Source organism: Dipteris shenzhenensis, chromosome 29, assembly GCF_047967505.1.
Source record: "Dipteris shenzhenensis isolate YYH24624 ecotype China chromosome 29, Dip_SZ_1.0, whole genome shotgun sequence".
Lineage (NCBI taxonomy): Eukaryota > Viridiplantae > Streptophyta > Polypodiopsida > Gleicheniales > Dipteridaceae > Dipteris > Dipteris shenzhenensis.
In genome coordinates, this window is record NC_141624.1 from 45,523,258 (window position 1) to 45,539,416 (window position 16,159).

Genomic DNA, 16,159 nt, shown 5'->3' on the forward strand with positions numbered 1-16,159 from the left:
AATGAGAGACATGAGTGATCAATATCCGAGAGTGCGGGCAAGACCATAATAGATGAGGAACTGTCTCGCGGTGATGAGAGCAACGGGGGCAGGAAGGGGAAGCAATGCGACGTGCTGCCAATTTCGCCCCAATAGAAAAAGCTCCCACTATACATCTCCAGAAGAAAAGCCTCTGTTTCAATGGCAATTTGGCTTTCCAAATTTTCATGAGTCGTGATTGCCACCAAGATAAAGGCCTATCCAAATTCCAAAGAGTGTTGGCATGCTTATCAATCCATGGCGGTGGAAGAAGAAATCTGTAGACCATCAAGGAGGTCAAATTATGCATTGAGAGCGAATGGGTAGTAGGAGGTAAGGAAGTCAAATTCCAATCTAGTAATCTATCCTGTACAAACAGTGGAGGAACAGGAACAAATGGCTGCAACATAGTTGAAAGTATTCACCAAATGGACCTATGATGCAGACCCAAGGAGAATGTCCTGTAAGCTTGTGGAAATGAAAGCATATAACCTTGTTGATCCACAACATCTCCAACAAATCTTATGCCCAATTTCATAAGATTATATGCTTTAATAGGTGCCTGTAAAGCGAGAGGCGATTCAAACACCTTGCTCCAATGGATGCTTTCCAAGCGAAAAGAATTACCATGATGAGAGGAAGCACCTGTCCATTTAGCATAAGAGAGAATTCTCTTCCAATCATGAATAAAGGCAGTAGAAACAGGACAACCAGGAATTTTCCCCTGAAATGTGGTCATGACTGCTTCCCAATGATCTGTAATCCAATGCCCATATGCATGGGACGTCATGTTTCCACACATAGCTGCTAACATGATAGCCCATGGCTGTTTTTGCTGAAAAAAATCAGCAATCATAGTGCTCTTTCTTGCCAACATATGAACCTGAAGATTGAGAATATTCAGCCCCCCATGAGTCTTGGGTGAACAAATAGACTACATAGGTAGTAGTCGCAAAACCTTTTTATGAGATTTGCTTTTCCAAAATATCTCCATAGCCTGGGACATATAAGAAGCCAAATGCTTAAAAGACCAGGGAAGAAGAGGCAAATAAAATTGCACATATGCCATAATGATGGACTGTACTATCCGAAGTCGAACATGTAGAGGCCAAGTGGACAAATGCCAGTATTCCAGCTTCTTGTTGATCTTTTGAAGCACCCATTTGAGCTGTTGTTGCGGGGTAATATTCCAGCCAATGGGGTATCCTAGGTGCCTCACAATAGTATAGGAGGAGATAATGTGGCCTGGCCAAAGATGTGCATGCCAATCAGCTTCTTTCAATGCTAGAAGTTTTGATTTCTGAAAGTTGATATGCAGTCCAGCAGCTATGCCAAAGTCATTCGGTGTATGCATCAAATGAGAAAGGTCACTTTGAGAATTCTTGGGCATAAAGTATGAATCATCAGCATATGCCTGTGCAAGAAATGATTGTGCCCCTGGAATTCGCAAGCCATGAAGCTGCCCTGTATCTGCAAGATGGTCCATATGCAACAGTAACGGATGGGTAGCAATGGCATACAGTAAGGAAGTAAGAGGGCAACCCTGTCTCACTGAGCGGGTCATAGTCCAGGTTCTTGACAACCCACCACCAAGCAAACACTGCGCCGTGGCATGAGAATAGAGCCATGAGAATAGAGCCAGTAAATAATATGGACCAGCCGAGGGCCAAATCCCAATTTATGCATAGTCTGAGAGATAAAATCCCAATGGACAGTATCAAATGCTTTCGCAATGTCCACTTGCAGAATAAGAACATCTTGTTTGGAGTATTTGGCATACTCAATCGCAAGCAAAGCATTGGAGATATTGTCAGTGATCTGCCTGCACACACACACACACTACAACACCAATCGCGCGCACGCACGCACACACACACACTTTTTTTTGTGGGAAGAAATCTTTTATTTCTGTAGAATAATTACATTCATAGTTACTTAAAAACGAAGTAGCTACTACTCAACTAAAGATCTCAGTATAAGCTGTATACACATCCTCATCAATCAAACGAGTCTGAAAACAATCGTAGAATGATTGTTGCAGAGATCGTTTGAAAAAAAGAAAGGATGAAAATAGTGGATCACCAAAGACTCTATGATTTCTATCCATCCATAAAGTCCATAGGGTCCAAAATCGCACCCATACAAAAAATAAATCAAAACCCTGTCTCTGTGGATGAAAGCCAAACAACCAGAAAAATCTGCCAAAAGTAGGAAAACGCTGTCGAAGCCTCTGTCTGATGAGAGCAATGAGATCAGAAGTATTTGGACAGGACCAAAAGATGTGAAACACTGATTCAATAGAGTGCGGGCATCTGTGACAAACAGTTGAAGAAATATGTCTGCGCGCACGCACACACACACACACACACACATGTGCATGCATGCATGTACGTACGTACGTATGTTATGCTGTATGCTTTATACACACACACACACACACACACACATGTGCATGCATGCATGTACGTACGTATGTATGTCTGTGTGCTAGTGCATGCATGCGTGCGCAAGGAGGCACATGTGTGCGTGCGTGCCTGCGTTCGTGTGTGTTTGTGCTTGCATGTCAATGTCAAGTTATTCTATTATTCTAATCAATAAAGAGCTTTTTGTTTTGGAGTGAAAGTCTGCACTTTATTCTCATCAAGGAATAAGTTTTAAGAGATGCTTTTTATATTAAAATCATAAAAAGACAATGCCATCTGAACTAGAAAATTTTCCTGTCGAGAACAATGGTTCTTTTCATTGGACAGAATGATAGATAGTAATGCAAGAAGTACCTCTCCACAATGCTCAAGCCCAAACCAGTCCCTCCATACAACCTTGTCGTGGAGCTATCTGCTTGGGAAAATGCTTTGAAGACCTCTTTCTGCTTTTCCTCACTGATGCCAATTCCAGTATCACTCACAGAAAATAGTAGAGTTAATTCTCTGTCATCCTTTTCTTTGACTTCATCAAGAGCCCCACATACAGTTGGAACCATTTCATTCGTGACAGACGACACCCTGGAGGATGAAATAATTCCCACATCTTGAGGAGGCTCTTGACAGAATCCACCTCGTACAGAATTCTTCAAACTGAAGTTTAAGTCTGTCCTATTTATGCTTTCTCTGGCACTACATTCTTCTGAAATTTGTGCCCCATACAACTTTGCTGAGAGAAAGACGGAACCCTCTTGAGTGAACTTGATCGCATTACCAACTGCAAAACAGGCACACATCATATTTCAACAAGGATTCATAAGAACATAATTAGACTTATGTCCTTATGATGGGATTGTTGTCCTCCCCATATGTCCAAATTCTGAAAATGCAACCCACAGCTGTCAAAGATGCATGCATTCTTCATAAATGGTTGATATGTAAGAAGAAGGTTGTCTGACTAGCTGCAGCCTCCCAACTTGATAACTCTGTTTGCCTGGCTGATTCATGTCTAGAGAACCGTATCATCTACATACCACACATCATGGTCTATATACAGTGAAGTAGAATTAAAGAAAATACATCAAAACTGCGAGATCTAGAATCCGCGGAGCTGAAAAGAAAGACATGCAAAAGTGGGTGATCCAGGAGCCACTGTTTGTTGGATGAAAGTCAGGTAGGAGGCGGTGGTGGCAGTGGATGTGTGGAGGCCCGGGGGTTGGTTCTCTCCTCCTCCTCTATTGTGTCCATAAGGTTGTGCAGGTCTTTATACTATGATTTGTAGAGATGGTAGCCCGACCTATAATGATCATGCTTGGACCTATCAGCCAAAATTTCCCTCTATAGCCCAAGAATATCCTCTTCCTTGCATGTGAAAGCGAGGCTTGCACTTACGCTTGTTCTCGATCATGAAGAGAGGAGTTTAGTAGGGGAATAGAACGAGCCGGGAAAAGAGATGTTTGTGCCAAAGGTGAGACGAAGTAGGAGGGGGCTGCCACGGGTGAGGAAAAGTAGGAGGGGGTGAGACCAAGCAAGTGGGGGACTGTCAGGAAGCAAGAGAAGCTGCCAGAGGTGATGCGTTGGAAGAAGTGCTGGCAGAAGGAGATGCCAACCAAGAGAAGGGGTGGCGAGGGAGAAAAAGGGGCTGCCAGGTGTATAAGAGAAGCTGCTAGAGCTGATTTGTTGGAAGAAGAGGCTGCCAGAAGGAGATGCGAAACAAAAGAGGGGTGGCTAGCGACTAAGAGGGGCTACCAGGCGCAAGAGAAGCTGCCAGAGCTGATTCGGTGGAAGAAGAGCCTGCCAGAAGGAGATGCAAACCAAGAGAGGGGTGGCTAGGGAGCAAGAGGGGCTGCTAGGCGCAAGAGAAGCTGCAAAGGTGGTTCGTTGGAAGAGAGGGCTGCCAGAGGAAGAGACGAGAACTACATAGGAGGGAGCAAGAGGGGCTGCCAGGTGTACGAGAAACTGCAAAGGTGGTTCGTTGGAAGAGAGGGCTGCCAGAGGAAGAGGCGAACCAGAGAGGAAGAAGCAAGAGGGATGCCAGGCGCAAGAGAAGCTGCAAAGGTGATTCGTTGGAAAAAGAGGCTGCCAGAAGGAGAGGCGCTAGAATTGGAGCTGAAAATAGCACAGGAGGTAAGAAGGGGCTGCAAGATGTGCTACAAAAGGGAGGAGCAAGATGGGTAGAGTGATCACCAAGTGTGGCATGGAGCTGAATTTGGCAAGACAACTAAAAATAGCACAAGTGAGAGGTGAGAGAAAAAGCAGTCAGCAAGTGGTGAAATTTGAATGGATAGGGTGGCAAAATTTGAATTGCCTGCCTCACACTATCCTTGTATAGGCCACGTTCAAGAGAGAGAAGTATGATGGGATCTAGAGGTGGACCCGGTGGTGAACAAGGGGTGACAAGGTGTGAACAAGGAGTGACATAGGGGTGACAAAGAGGTGAGGAGTGACAAGGAGTGAATAAGCGGTGAACAAGGGGTGACATAAGGGTGAACAAGGGGTGACATAAGGGTGAACAAGGAGTGAACAAGGGGTGACATGGGGGTGACAGAGGGGTTACATGGGGTGAACAAGGAGGTGACAAAGGGGTGAACAAAGCGGTGACATTGGTGTGAATAAAGGGTGAATGCCGATTGAGGTGTATTATTGTAGACAATTTTTAAGAGATGAATATATTTATCCCAAGTCTTGTGTTCACTTCCCACATAATCTTTTAACATATCCAAAATAGTAGCATTTGTGACTTCAATTTGTCCATTTGATTTTGGATAAAAAGCTGAAGAGAAATATAACATAGTGCCTAAATTATGAAAAAATGTAGTCTAAAAGTTATTACAAAACTTTGAATCTCGATTAGACACTATCATTTTTTATAAGCCATTGGACAAAGGTGTGCTCGATAAATATATGTGCCACTTTGCTGGACGGCTAAAGTCTTCTTGCATGGGATAAAGTAGGCTTGCTTACTAAAGCAGTTTCTATAGTTCATATCATATCTTTTTAATTCGCAGTAGTAGGCATACATGTTATGAAGTCCATGGATATTTGTTCCCAGAGTTATGTAGGAATAGGCAATTTCATTAGCAATCCAAGAGTCTTTCCTTTGGAACTTTTTATTTTCTGACAAGAGATGTATTCTGCAACAAACTCTACCACATCTTTTCTTATAGTAGGCCAATAGAATTATCTCGCTATTACTTCTAAATTGGTAGTCACTCCCTTATGCTCCATATATGATGGTTGGTGCATTTCTTCTATTTCAATTTGTCTAAAGAGTCGAGTGATGCATCATTTCGTTTGATAAAAGAGATATCCATAGAGTGAAAAGGCTAATTTAAAATGTTCCTTGTGTTCTTCGATGTCTTTACTACACACCAAAATGTCATCAAAAAATACCGGTGTTTAACAAAGATCTCATTCATCATTCTACTAAAAGTAGCTGGAACAATAGTTAGCCCAGAAGTCATAGCTAAGAATTCGTAATGCCCCGTTTGAGTTCGAAAGGCAGTCCTGCATATATCCTAATCTCTCATACGAACTTGATGGAACCGAATTTAAGATCAATTTTTCTACAGATCTTGGCCCCTTTCAGTTTTTCCAAAAGATCAGCAATCCTAGGGATTGGATATTTGTTTTTCACAGTGCTTTTGTTTAGTGCACGATAATCAATGCGCATATGATAAGTTCCACTTTTCTTTTTGACCAACAAGACAAGTGCTCCATAAGAAGAGTTACTAGGTCTTACCAATTCTCTTTGTATTAAGTCCGCCACTAGTCTTTGAATTTATTTTAGTTCTAATTGATTGGCTCTATATGGTGTCTTGCAAGGTGGAGTAGTACCCAATAGGATTTCTATCTTATGATTGTCATGTCTAGGATATGGTAATCCGAGTGTTAAATCCTCAAGGAAACAATCAGAAAACTGAGATAGAAATTTTGGTGAGTAGGCTTGGTATTTGGTCTGGTAACTGTAATCGTATTCACTGAAATCAAATAGGTTTTCTCACATTTCCTCATTGCTCTCTCGGCTTGTGTGATTGAGTAGAGAACTGATTTCAGTTTCAATAAAACTCTTCAAGCATATTTCTTGATTATCTTGCTCAATCCACGTATGATGCGAGTTCCAATCTTAGGGTTATATTGATGCCTCTAGGGCATTCCCAAGATTATATTGACTCCTTAAATGAGTGCTACCTTAAAGGAGTGCTACTATGAAGTCTCACTTTATAGGGCTTAGTTGAAATCTCTAAATTCATGACTTCTCTAGTGCAATTGTATTTCGTCTTGGTGAAAGCAGCTTTAATTTATAGTGAGAAGGGGCTGACTCTACATTTGACGTTGACAAAGCTCTTTCCGAGATAAAGTCATGTGTACTCCCATCGTCATGCAAAATAACTTCTTCTCTATCATTAATAAAACCTTTCATTTTTAAAAGTGCATAGCAACTATACTTACCTTCCTTTCAGAGTGGCTTTATATCATGTCATCCTCATGCTTGGTTGTGTTGTCCTCGATCATGTGTACTTTCTTTCTTTCTGGACAATCATGTGTCCCACTTTGTTGCATTTGTAACACCTTTTTTCTTTCTTTCTTCAAATTCACTCCATTTGTCTTCCGAGGAGAATCCATTTTCTAGGAGAAATGCCACTCATTTATTTGCTTTCCTTCTTTCTTTCAAAGACCAAGAGCATCATTGGGAACTTCTTATAATGTTGTCCTTTGGATTTTGTAAAAGCCTTTATAGTCTCGTAATTGAGTCAATAGGCATGTTGGCAAGATGGACTAGTATAGTGAGGTGACACTTCAGTTCATATCTAGATATGCTTTTAGCGAAAGTACAACCTCTTGATTTTGTAAACAAATTAAAATTTAGATTTGAAAAATGACGTTTTATCAAAATTCCTTTTTTTATGGAAAGGTATGGATAGGTTTGAACTCTTCCCTTCTTTCAGCATTCCATTATTTCTCTTGCAATTCATGGCAAGTGAAATCGCAGAATTGAGTGAGCGGACCTAGAACATAGTCATGTCCGCTCTCAATTTGGACTTTGAACGTGCTGCATATTTTTCCTTTGGTCTCTCTCACTCACTTTCTCTAGTGATTGTAACTATAGTACGGTATGCCAAAACCTATCAGTATATGTAGATATTGTTTCTTTATCAAATTGCCTAAAAATGTCCCATTGTTGCTTAGCTTTTGCCTTGAAGTTGGCTGGTAGAAAAAAAATTCTTGATAAGCCTTTGGAAAGATTTCCAGGTATTTAACGTTCCACCAAAGTGCAACGCCCTTGACTAAATGCTTAGCAACAAATTTGATTTTATCTTTTTCAGAGAATCGTTCCCCTAAAAAATAACCATCTACTTGCTTAATATTAGAAAGTAACCTCTCTCACACAGACGGCATCCCACAGAGCGGAGGACTAATAGTTAGCCCAGGAATTACACGCGGAAGTGTTTCACTATGGAAAACATGCTTCATCAATTGTGTGTACTTCACAACATTCATGTGTATGTGAAGAGACATGGAAGCTAGCTAGGAACGGAATGGAAATCTGGAAAGCATAATGACAGGCAGAATGGAAAGGAAAGAAAGTACAAGTACAAGGCAATAACCAAAATACTCACAATGTATTGATAGCTTGATGTTGACTGTTGTAATAGACAATAGACAAGTACAACACTATATAGTGTGACATATATAGTGTGACACTAGACTCTAGAAAGTCACAATGTCTATGGGATATCTCCCAATATGACACGTGGCACATCTAGGACTCACTAGACTATAAAACACCACCTAGAACACACATTTTTGACTCACTTTGGCTTCATATTCCAACACCCCCCCATAAAGGCAAGGTGAGAGACTACTGGAATGGAACCAATAACGGAACATGACAATGACGGTCATCAAAACCGTGCATACCGATCTAGAACTAGACATGGCTCCCACACAATCTCAGAGGCAAGTGAGCATGGCTCAGAGGCTAGTAAGCATAACATTGAAAGCTCATCTAGCATGGCTTAGAGGCTCATCATGCATGGATGCATGATCAACTCAAAGGTCTGTTGTAATAGACAATAGACAAGTACAACACTATATAGTGTGACACTAGACTCTAGAAAGTCACAATGTCTATGGGATATCTCCCAATATGACACGTGGCACATCTAGGACTCACTAGACTATAAAACACCACCTAGAACACACATTTTTTACTCACTTTGGCTTCATATTTCAATAGTATGTGCAGACTAGCAAATACACGATGCTCAGAGACAAATATAGAAGCAACACTTTCTATTTCCGTCCGTCCATAAACTAGACAAGATAAAATACCAAAAGGTTCTTCTCCTAAATGCCTAGCACCTCTAGATCTCTAAGCCTGCATGTCCCTCTAAGGGTATGTAGACTCTCTGTCCAAAGGATCCCTCCACCTTCCTATCCGGAACCTCAGCCTAGGTGGGCACCTTCTTTAGGCTTAGTTTACAACTCTCCACCCCTCTTCTCTCCTCTTGGATGGAGCCCAGATGATGCTGATCTATTGCTCCTTGTTGCTCTTTAAAAGGCCGCTCTAGGTGATGTAAAATAAGACCAAAGGCCTCTCCTTTTATAGGCCCCAAGCCTGCCCAAAATAACCGACCATGAGGGGGGGAAATGGCTGACCCACTCAACCCCTCCTTGGCCGACTTTGCTGGCACATGGTGGAGAGGGAGAGAGAGAGGAAGGGTAGGCTAGGGAGAGAGATAATGATACTCAAAGAGAGACTTAATGAAATGGAAATGAAATAGCAAGAGCAATGAACAAAATGAAAGTACTCAAATGTAGACCAAAGAGCTTGTACCTTGATACTTCATTCATTTGACACTAGACAAGTACAGCTCTTATATAGAGCACGCACACACACGTATGAACACCACCATGTGACACGTGGCATCCATAGGACACACTAGACCAAAACTCACTAGAACACACCAAACTAACTCATCTTGACTCCATTTCCTAACACCCCCCCATGGAGGAAAGGTGAGTGACTACTAGAATGAAACCCATAATAGAACATGACAATGACGGTCATCAAACTGTGCAATGCCGGTCTAGAACTAGACATGGCTCCCATGCTAATTCAGAGGCAAGTGAGCATGGCTCAGAGGCTAGTGAGCATGATATAGACTCAGAGGCTCAACTAACATGGCTCTGAGGTTCATCATGCATGGATGCATGGCCAACTCAGAGGTCTAGGTCTTAAAAAATCCTTCTGTGAGCCCTAGGACTAAGGCTCTTTTGAAGCGCTATAAAAGGGAACTTGAGAAAACTTGAATCTTACAATTCAAAAGTTTTGATGTAGTCAAAGAAACCTTTGACTTTTGCATACAAACTTAAAAGGATTCTTTCTTGTCGGACCGTTCCCAGACGTTCCCGCACTGCCATCCACCTGAGAACGGCATTCCCACGTTCTAGGAAGACAGAACACTAATAACACAATAATATGGTATATATGGTCAAAGTACAATAATGGAACACAACACTAATAACACTAGTGACATCGGTATTAACATGGAATCACCCACAATACTGACCATCTAGCATGACAAATCACAAGTTTGTTAGGCATCCCCAACTAAACCACACAAAATATCCACTAGGATCCCCGCCACGTCTGGTGCACTCTTATGGAATACTTTGCCACAGTCAACATGACTAAAAATAAAATAATATCCAAGCAAAAGATATTAGAAATACAATTCTGTAAGACAACTCCTAACCCTATGCAAATGCTTTGGACTGCAGATATGTAATGGCACTCCATTTTTCAAAGACACAAAAGTCATACATGCAAAAACCCCTCAAGGGTCAAGTGTAATTGATGGCAAGATCATAAGCCCGGCTGCAAGAGACATAGCCTTCTACATGCCAAGCAATGAATAAATACATAACATTAGTACTACATCCCAGGCAAGGTTCCTCCCAAGCACTCGACAATGGATCATTTAGTCGCCATAAGAGCAGTAACGAAGAATGCTAAGAATAAAAAAAGGGGCCGTCTACTGCTAATTCGTAAAATTTAAGAAAGCCTACGAGACAGTTCCACATAAAAAGATATAGGAAAGGCTAGAAAGGCTCCAAGTCCCTCCAGAACTCAAAGAGGCCACATACCCACTATATGAGAGTGTCATGCTCTTTAATACAATCATACCATATCATCTCTCCCTCTCTCTCTCTCTCTCTCTCTCTCTCTCTCTCTCTCTCTCTCTCTCGTACCTACTCCCGTCCGTACCTACTCGCGTCCCAGACAGATCGTAAGCCTTGGAGTCTCGCTCTCGTCCCGAGCTCCTGTCCCGCTCCCGTCCGTACCTGCTCCCGCTCCCGTCTGTACCTGCTCCTGCTCCCGCTCCTATCCGTACCCGCTCCCGTCCGTACCTGCTCCCATCCCGCTTCCATCCGTATCCGCTCCCGTCCGTACCTGCTCCTGCTCCCGTTCCGCTTTTGTTCCCTGCTCCCCTATCTGGTTGTAGCAAGCTCTTGAATTCGGAACCCCTAGCTGGGGGCTGAACCCCCAGCCGAACTAGGGGACTAGCTCAGCCAGGGGGTAACAGGAGATATGGCCAGCAAAGCATGGCCCAACCTACCTTCCTCCTCTTCAAAAACCCCTTCCACTCCAGCAGCCTCGAGTAACAAAGCCAAATACTCCACAGTGGCAGCCAGGACGCCTTCCCCGTATGCACATATCTATGAACGAGGTGGTCTTTTTGACCGATCAATTCTTGGATATCATGAACAAATTTACTTCCTACGGGATCAAGTGAGAGAGCTGAGGATGCAACTAATGGATGCCATAGCTAGAATTCAAGTCTTGGAAGGACCTGGTAAGAAGGAAGTTATTGACGAGGTTATAAAGTCATGCAATACTTTCCCCCCCTACCCCCCAACTAGTCTCTGCAATCAAGAATCTAGTTCATACTGAAATGCAGACAGCCAAGCAAGAAGTGACTGTGGAGTTTGATGCAAAGGTCAACAAAGCTGATAATCAGGAAGAGATTAAAGAACATGCAGCTAGAAAGGATAATGCTTTGAAAATCAGAATTGGGGGGCTTCCATATGGATGGTATAAAGAAGATGAATCTTTTAGTGATACCTTAGCACATGTCCAAACAGCCATGCCTACTATTAACTGGACAGCAGATGCCGATGACAATCCTGACAACCCAGATGATGACGGTGAAGCTCGAGCAGTTCAAATCGGTCAACGTAATGGCCATGCTATCATTACGTTCAACTCACGAGACATACATATAAAAGTTCTGCGACAATCTCACAAGCTGAAAGGGACGAAGATATGGATAGCCGAGGAACTCACCAAGGCTCAACTGAAGGATAAGGCAAAGTAATTAGCAAAGGTTCGGGCTGCCAGGAAGGATGGTAAATGGGCAGTCTACCGGGATGGGATAGCACTCATTAGAGAGTTTAAATCAAAACCAAAAGACTCTCAGTCTTAAACTGATGTAAGGCCAACAATATATATGTGTGTATGTTTTATCTAGGCTACAATATAGGTACTCTCTAAATAAATGGAGCTGCTTTTGCACTCCTTGGGAGCTGCCCTGCGTCCTCCCTAAGCTGATGTACTAGATGGCTTTCATGTTGGTCCCATTGACCTCTTGGTCTCCGGTGGACGTTAATAGACTTTCTTTCTTTCTTTCTTTCTTTTTCTCATTCCTTGTATACAATATAATGAACTACAGAATTAAATGTGGTGAAAGCATATAGATATGTACCAAGATTAAGAATACATTGTTGCAGCCGTCCTGCATCACCAAGCAAGTGCACTGGTACATCTTCAAACACCTCCCATGACAAGTCAAGCCGTTTTTCTTTGGCTCTTACCTGCCCATTTCGGCATTTAAATCTCTCTCTCTCTCTCTCTCTCTCTCTCTCTCTCTCTCTCTCTCCCCTAGCGTACCCTTTGCTTCAGCCCACTAAGGCTTATATGATTCACTTTTCTGTGCACTTTGTCCCATAGGCCCGTGAGGTCTCCCGTGGACGTTAATATTTCTCTCTCTCTCTCTCTCTCTCTCTCTCTCTCTCTCTCATACAAAGGAAAACAGGAAATCATACAAGAAGTTTTACAGATACAAAGTGAAGCAGCAATCAAACCAAAACTGGTAACCAAAGTCCAGGGCTTAGTTACCACTCGGGTCAAATCAGTTAAACAGGAAATTACAGCAAAGATGGACAATAAAATCAATACATGTGATGCATATGAAGAAGTACAAGAGCAGGAAAGAAGGGCTAATAATACCAAGGTACTACGAATAGGAGGATTACCTGAGGGCTGGCAGGATGGGAGCATAGCAAAAAAGCTTGAGCATGGCACAAAAGCAATCCCCCATATTGAATGGGACTCGGAAGATATGGTTTGTGTCCTCCAACAACGGACACAAGCCAAATTAATTCTGAAGGACAAGATAGCAAGAAGCAAACTTCTTAAGCAAGCCAACAAATTAAGAGGTACCAAGGTGTGGATCTCAGAGGAGCTCACCCCGATTCAACTCAAGATGAAAGCCACGGAATTAGCTAAAGTGAAGAAAGCTCAAGGTAAATGGGCCATTTGTTGCTGCTCATTGCCTCGGAATGCCTCACCATCAGCTACCCCTCAGCCTGGACCTATGTCTCGCCATCAGCCGCCCCATTAGCCTTGCCATCAGCTGCCCATTAGCCCGTACAGCCAGCCGTACAGTCTGTACAGGCTGTACGGACTGTTACGCACTGCACCTGTGCCGTACAACAGGCCGTGAAGGCCCGCACCTGCACTCGGGACTGCTGCTGCTCCTGCCATCGCGTACTACACCGTAGCTGCCTGTACGGACTGTCCAACTGCCCACATTATCTGCCCGTACAACCTTTCCATACAAGCCCGCTTCTGCCCTCGAGATGCGCGCCCAAACCTGCCACTAATTCCGCCTCTTTTGCCTTCAGTTCCGGCCCTCAGTTTCATTCCTTCTTGCTGCTCCATTTGCACATGAGGTACTAAGCTGGGCTGCACCAACACGAGAGAAAGCATTAGCCCTTATTGCTTCATCATCTTGACCTAAATGCTTCAGCCATGGAGATCAAAGCCAAGCTTGAGAATCTTGATGTCACATCTACTAGACCTGACTGACGAGCTTTATCTCTTCTATTGCATGATCTATCACTCTCTAAAGTGATAGATAATGGTTAGTAATATTTGGGTACTTTGTCCTGGGTTGTTTCCCAAAAATGAATGAAATAAATGATATGTGTTGCATCAATAAAGGTCCTCTGCCTTGGATAGTCCTCCGATATATTCATTTGTTTATTTTCTTGTGTGTGGCTCCATGTCCCTCATTAGTCCCTGGAGCCAAGAGGGGGATGTATTGTGGGAGCCATGTATTGGCTTTGATGGGTCTATTTATGAGGCTTGGCATGTGAGTTCCACGATGTTGGTGCATTGGTCTCCTAGACCTCTTGAGTTGGTCATAAATCTATGCATGATGAGCCTCTGAACCATGCTAGTTGAGCCTCTGAGTCTATACCATGCTCACTAGCCTCTGAGTTAGCATGGGAGCCATGTCTAGTTCTAGACCTAATCGCTTGGCAGCCCCTTGCTCCTTCTCTCTAATTCGCCTCATCCTCTGGCAGCCTTCTCTGTCAACGAACCCTCCTTGCAGCTCTCTTGCACCCCTCTTGCTCCCTAGCCACCCCTCTCTTGGTTCGCATCCCTTTTCGCAGCCTCTTCTTCCAACGAATTACCTCTATGAGCTCCGGCAAGCCCCCCTCTTGCATTGACTCACCCCCTCGTGCTTTTCCTAACCCATGGCAGCCTTCTCCTTCAACAAACCATCTCTTGCGCCCCTCTTGCTCCCCTGCCATCCATCTCTTGGTTTGACTCACCTTCTGGCAGCTTCTTCTTCCAACGAATCACCTCTCTCAGCTCTCGGCAGTCCCCTACTTGCTTCAACTCCCTTCTGGCAGCCTCTTCTTCCAACAAATCATCTCTCTCAGCTCTCGGTAGTCCCCCACTTTGTTCGACTCACCCCCTCCTGCTTTTCCTTACCCGTGGTAGCCCCCTCTTGCCTTGTCTTACCTTTCGGACACCCCCCTGACTTTCAGCCACCTCCGGCACCTCCTCCTTACTACATAACAACACTTTCCATTGCTTTTTTTGGCGGTTGTATCCCTTCTAAACTCATCTCTTCATGATCGAGAAGAAGCGCAGATATGAGTCCGTTTCCCTAAGGATAAGCTTTTCACCGCCTTCTAAACCACCATGAAGTCACAGGCGGCCTCTATCGTGCAGACACCGGTTATAATGCCAACAACTGCGTCTACAGCACTGGCCACTTTGCCCTCAGCAACCCACGAACTCACAGGACACAAGGTGGAGCATACATCTTGGCACGGATTTTATTGTTATCTCAGATGGCGAGCTGCCATGATCTAGACAGCGGGAGGTCTCCCCGCACTCTCAGAGCTCCTCTGCTCACAGACCGCACATAGAGGGGTCCAGTCGCACAACAGAAGCTCAGAGCCCTTCTAAAATCCCCTCTTCTTCCTCCAACATCCGGGTAATGTTCAAACCTCTGCTGGATCCGAATCTCAAACTCTCTTCAATGTTATCATCTCAGGAGATCAAGACCCTCTGTTTGACTGGGTTCGACACGATCATATTCCCCCCAGTAGACATCAAGCCCTGCACCGACTTTATTAAATCATATGATTACACTACGGACACTTTTGAGTTCCTGGACTCGAGGCAGCTTCTAACTCCACTGGTATCTCACTATATGGGACTCCTGGCTCTTTCTATTCAACCTCCTTCCGATGATTCACCACAACTTCTTTCATTCCTCTCCCAATGCAATCAAATCGGAGGGGTTTTGATTGTAAGAAGGTCACCAAGGGTATCCGTCTTGCTTTGAATTCCCTCTTCACCATCAATCCATATGATTTTGCCTCACTCTTCTATTCCATGTTCCGGGCCACTGTATGGAATCGCACACGCAAAGGCTCACACACCTTTACTTGTGGACCTCATCTCATCTATATGTTGCATTAGTGGCGGGCTGTAGCACCTCGTCTTGTAGCACCTCCCTCCCATACTTCTTCTTTCCCTCTTGGTATACCCTCGTCTATTGTTGTTCCGCCCACCACATCAACCTCTTTCCCACAGGCATCATTGACAGTCACTTCAGCCCCGACATCTTCTGTCTCTATTGCTTCTCCCTCTACCCCGCCATCTCCAGGACATCTCTCTGGGCCACCTCCTCTTGGGCCAGCCTCTGGTACCTTACCATCCCTTTCTATTCAAGCAGAGACACGTTTCAACGATGATATTTTCCAAGTCACTCCTCATTCCTCCTCAGGTCTTACTCAAGGGATGACATCAGTCCTTACCTCCCCTGCAGTAGTAACCTTCATGTTGTTACCTCGACATAGACACACTCGCTACAGTGGCAGCTTTGGAGACCAAGGAGGATGAAGGTATGTGGACAGCCTTTGAGAATATGCTGAGATCCTTAACATGACTGACCGCATGACATTTCGAGATAGGTATGCATGGGCCAAAAGATCGTTTCACATGGCGCAACGCATTATGGACATCAGCTTCATTCAGATGGGTACTGCCTTGCTCAATACTACAGTCCACATTTGCAAGTTATTGTCCCAGAAATAGCATCTCCAGTTGGAAAATGAAAAACTTA

At 43.8% G+C, this 16,159-nt stretch overlaps 1 protein-coding gene across 4 annotated transcripts in view; it reads right to left on the reverse strand.

Annotated features, from left to right (window-relative positions):
• The window catches only part of LOC147882917 (osmosensing histidine protein kinase SLN1-like), a 148,990-nt gene that overhangs the window by 47,508 nt on the left and 85,323 nt on the right, over positions 1-16,159 (reverse strand). For all 4 annotated transcript variants that reach the window (XM_087400284.1, XM_087400285.1, XM_087400287.1 and 1 more), the window contains exons 6-7: positions 12,212-12,320; positions 2,796-3,216 (exon numbers count right to left, since the gene is read on the reverse strand). In XM_087400284.1, coding sequence (XP_087256410.1) covers positions 2,796-3,216; positions 12,212-12,320 — 530 coding nt within the window. The remainder of the gene's footprint in view (positions 1-2,795; positions 3,217-12,211; positions 12,321-16,159) is intronic.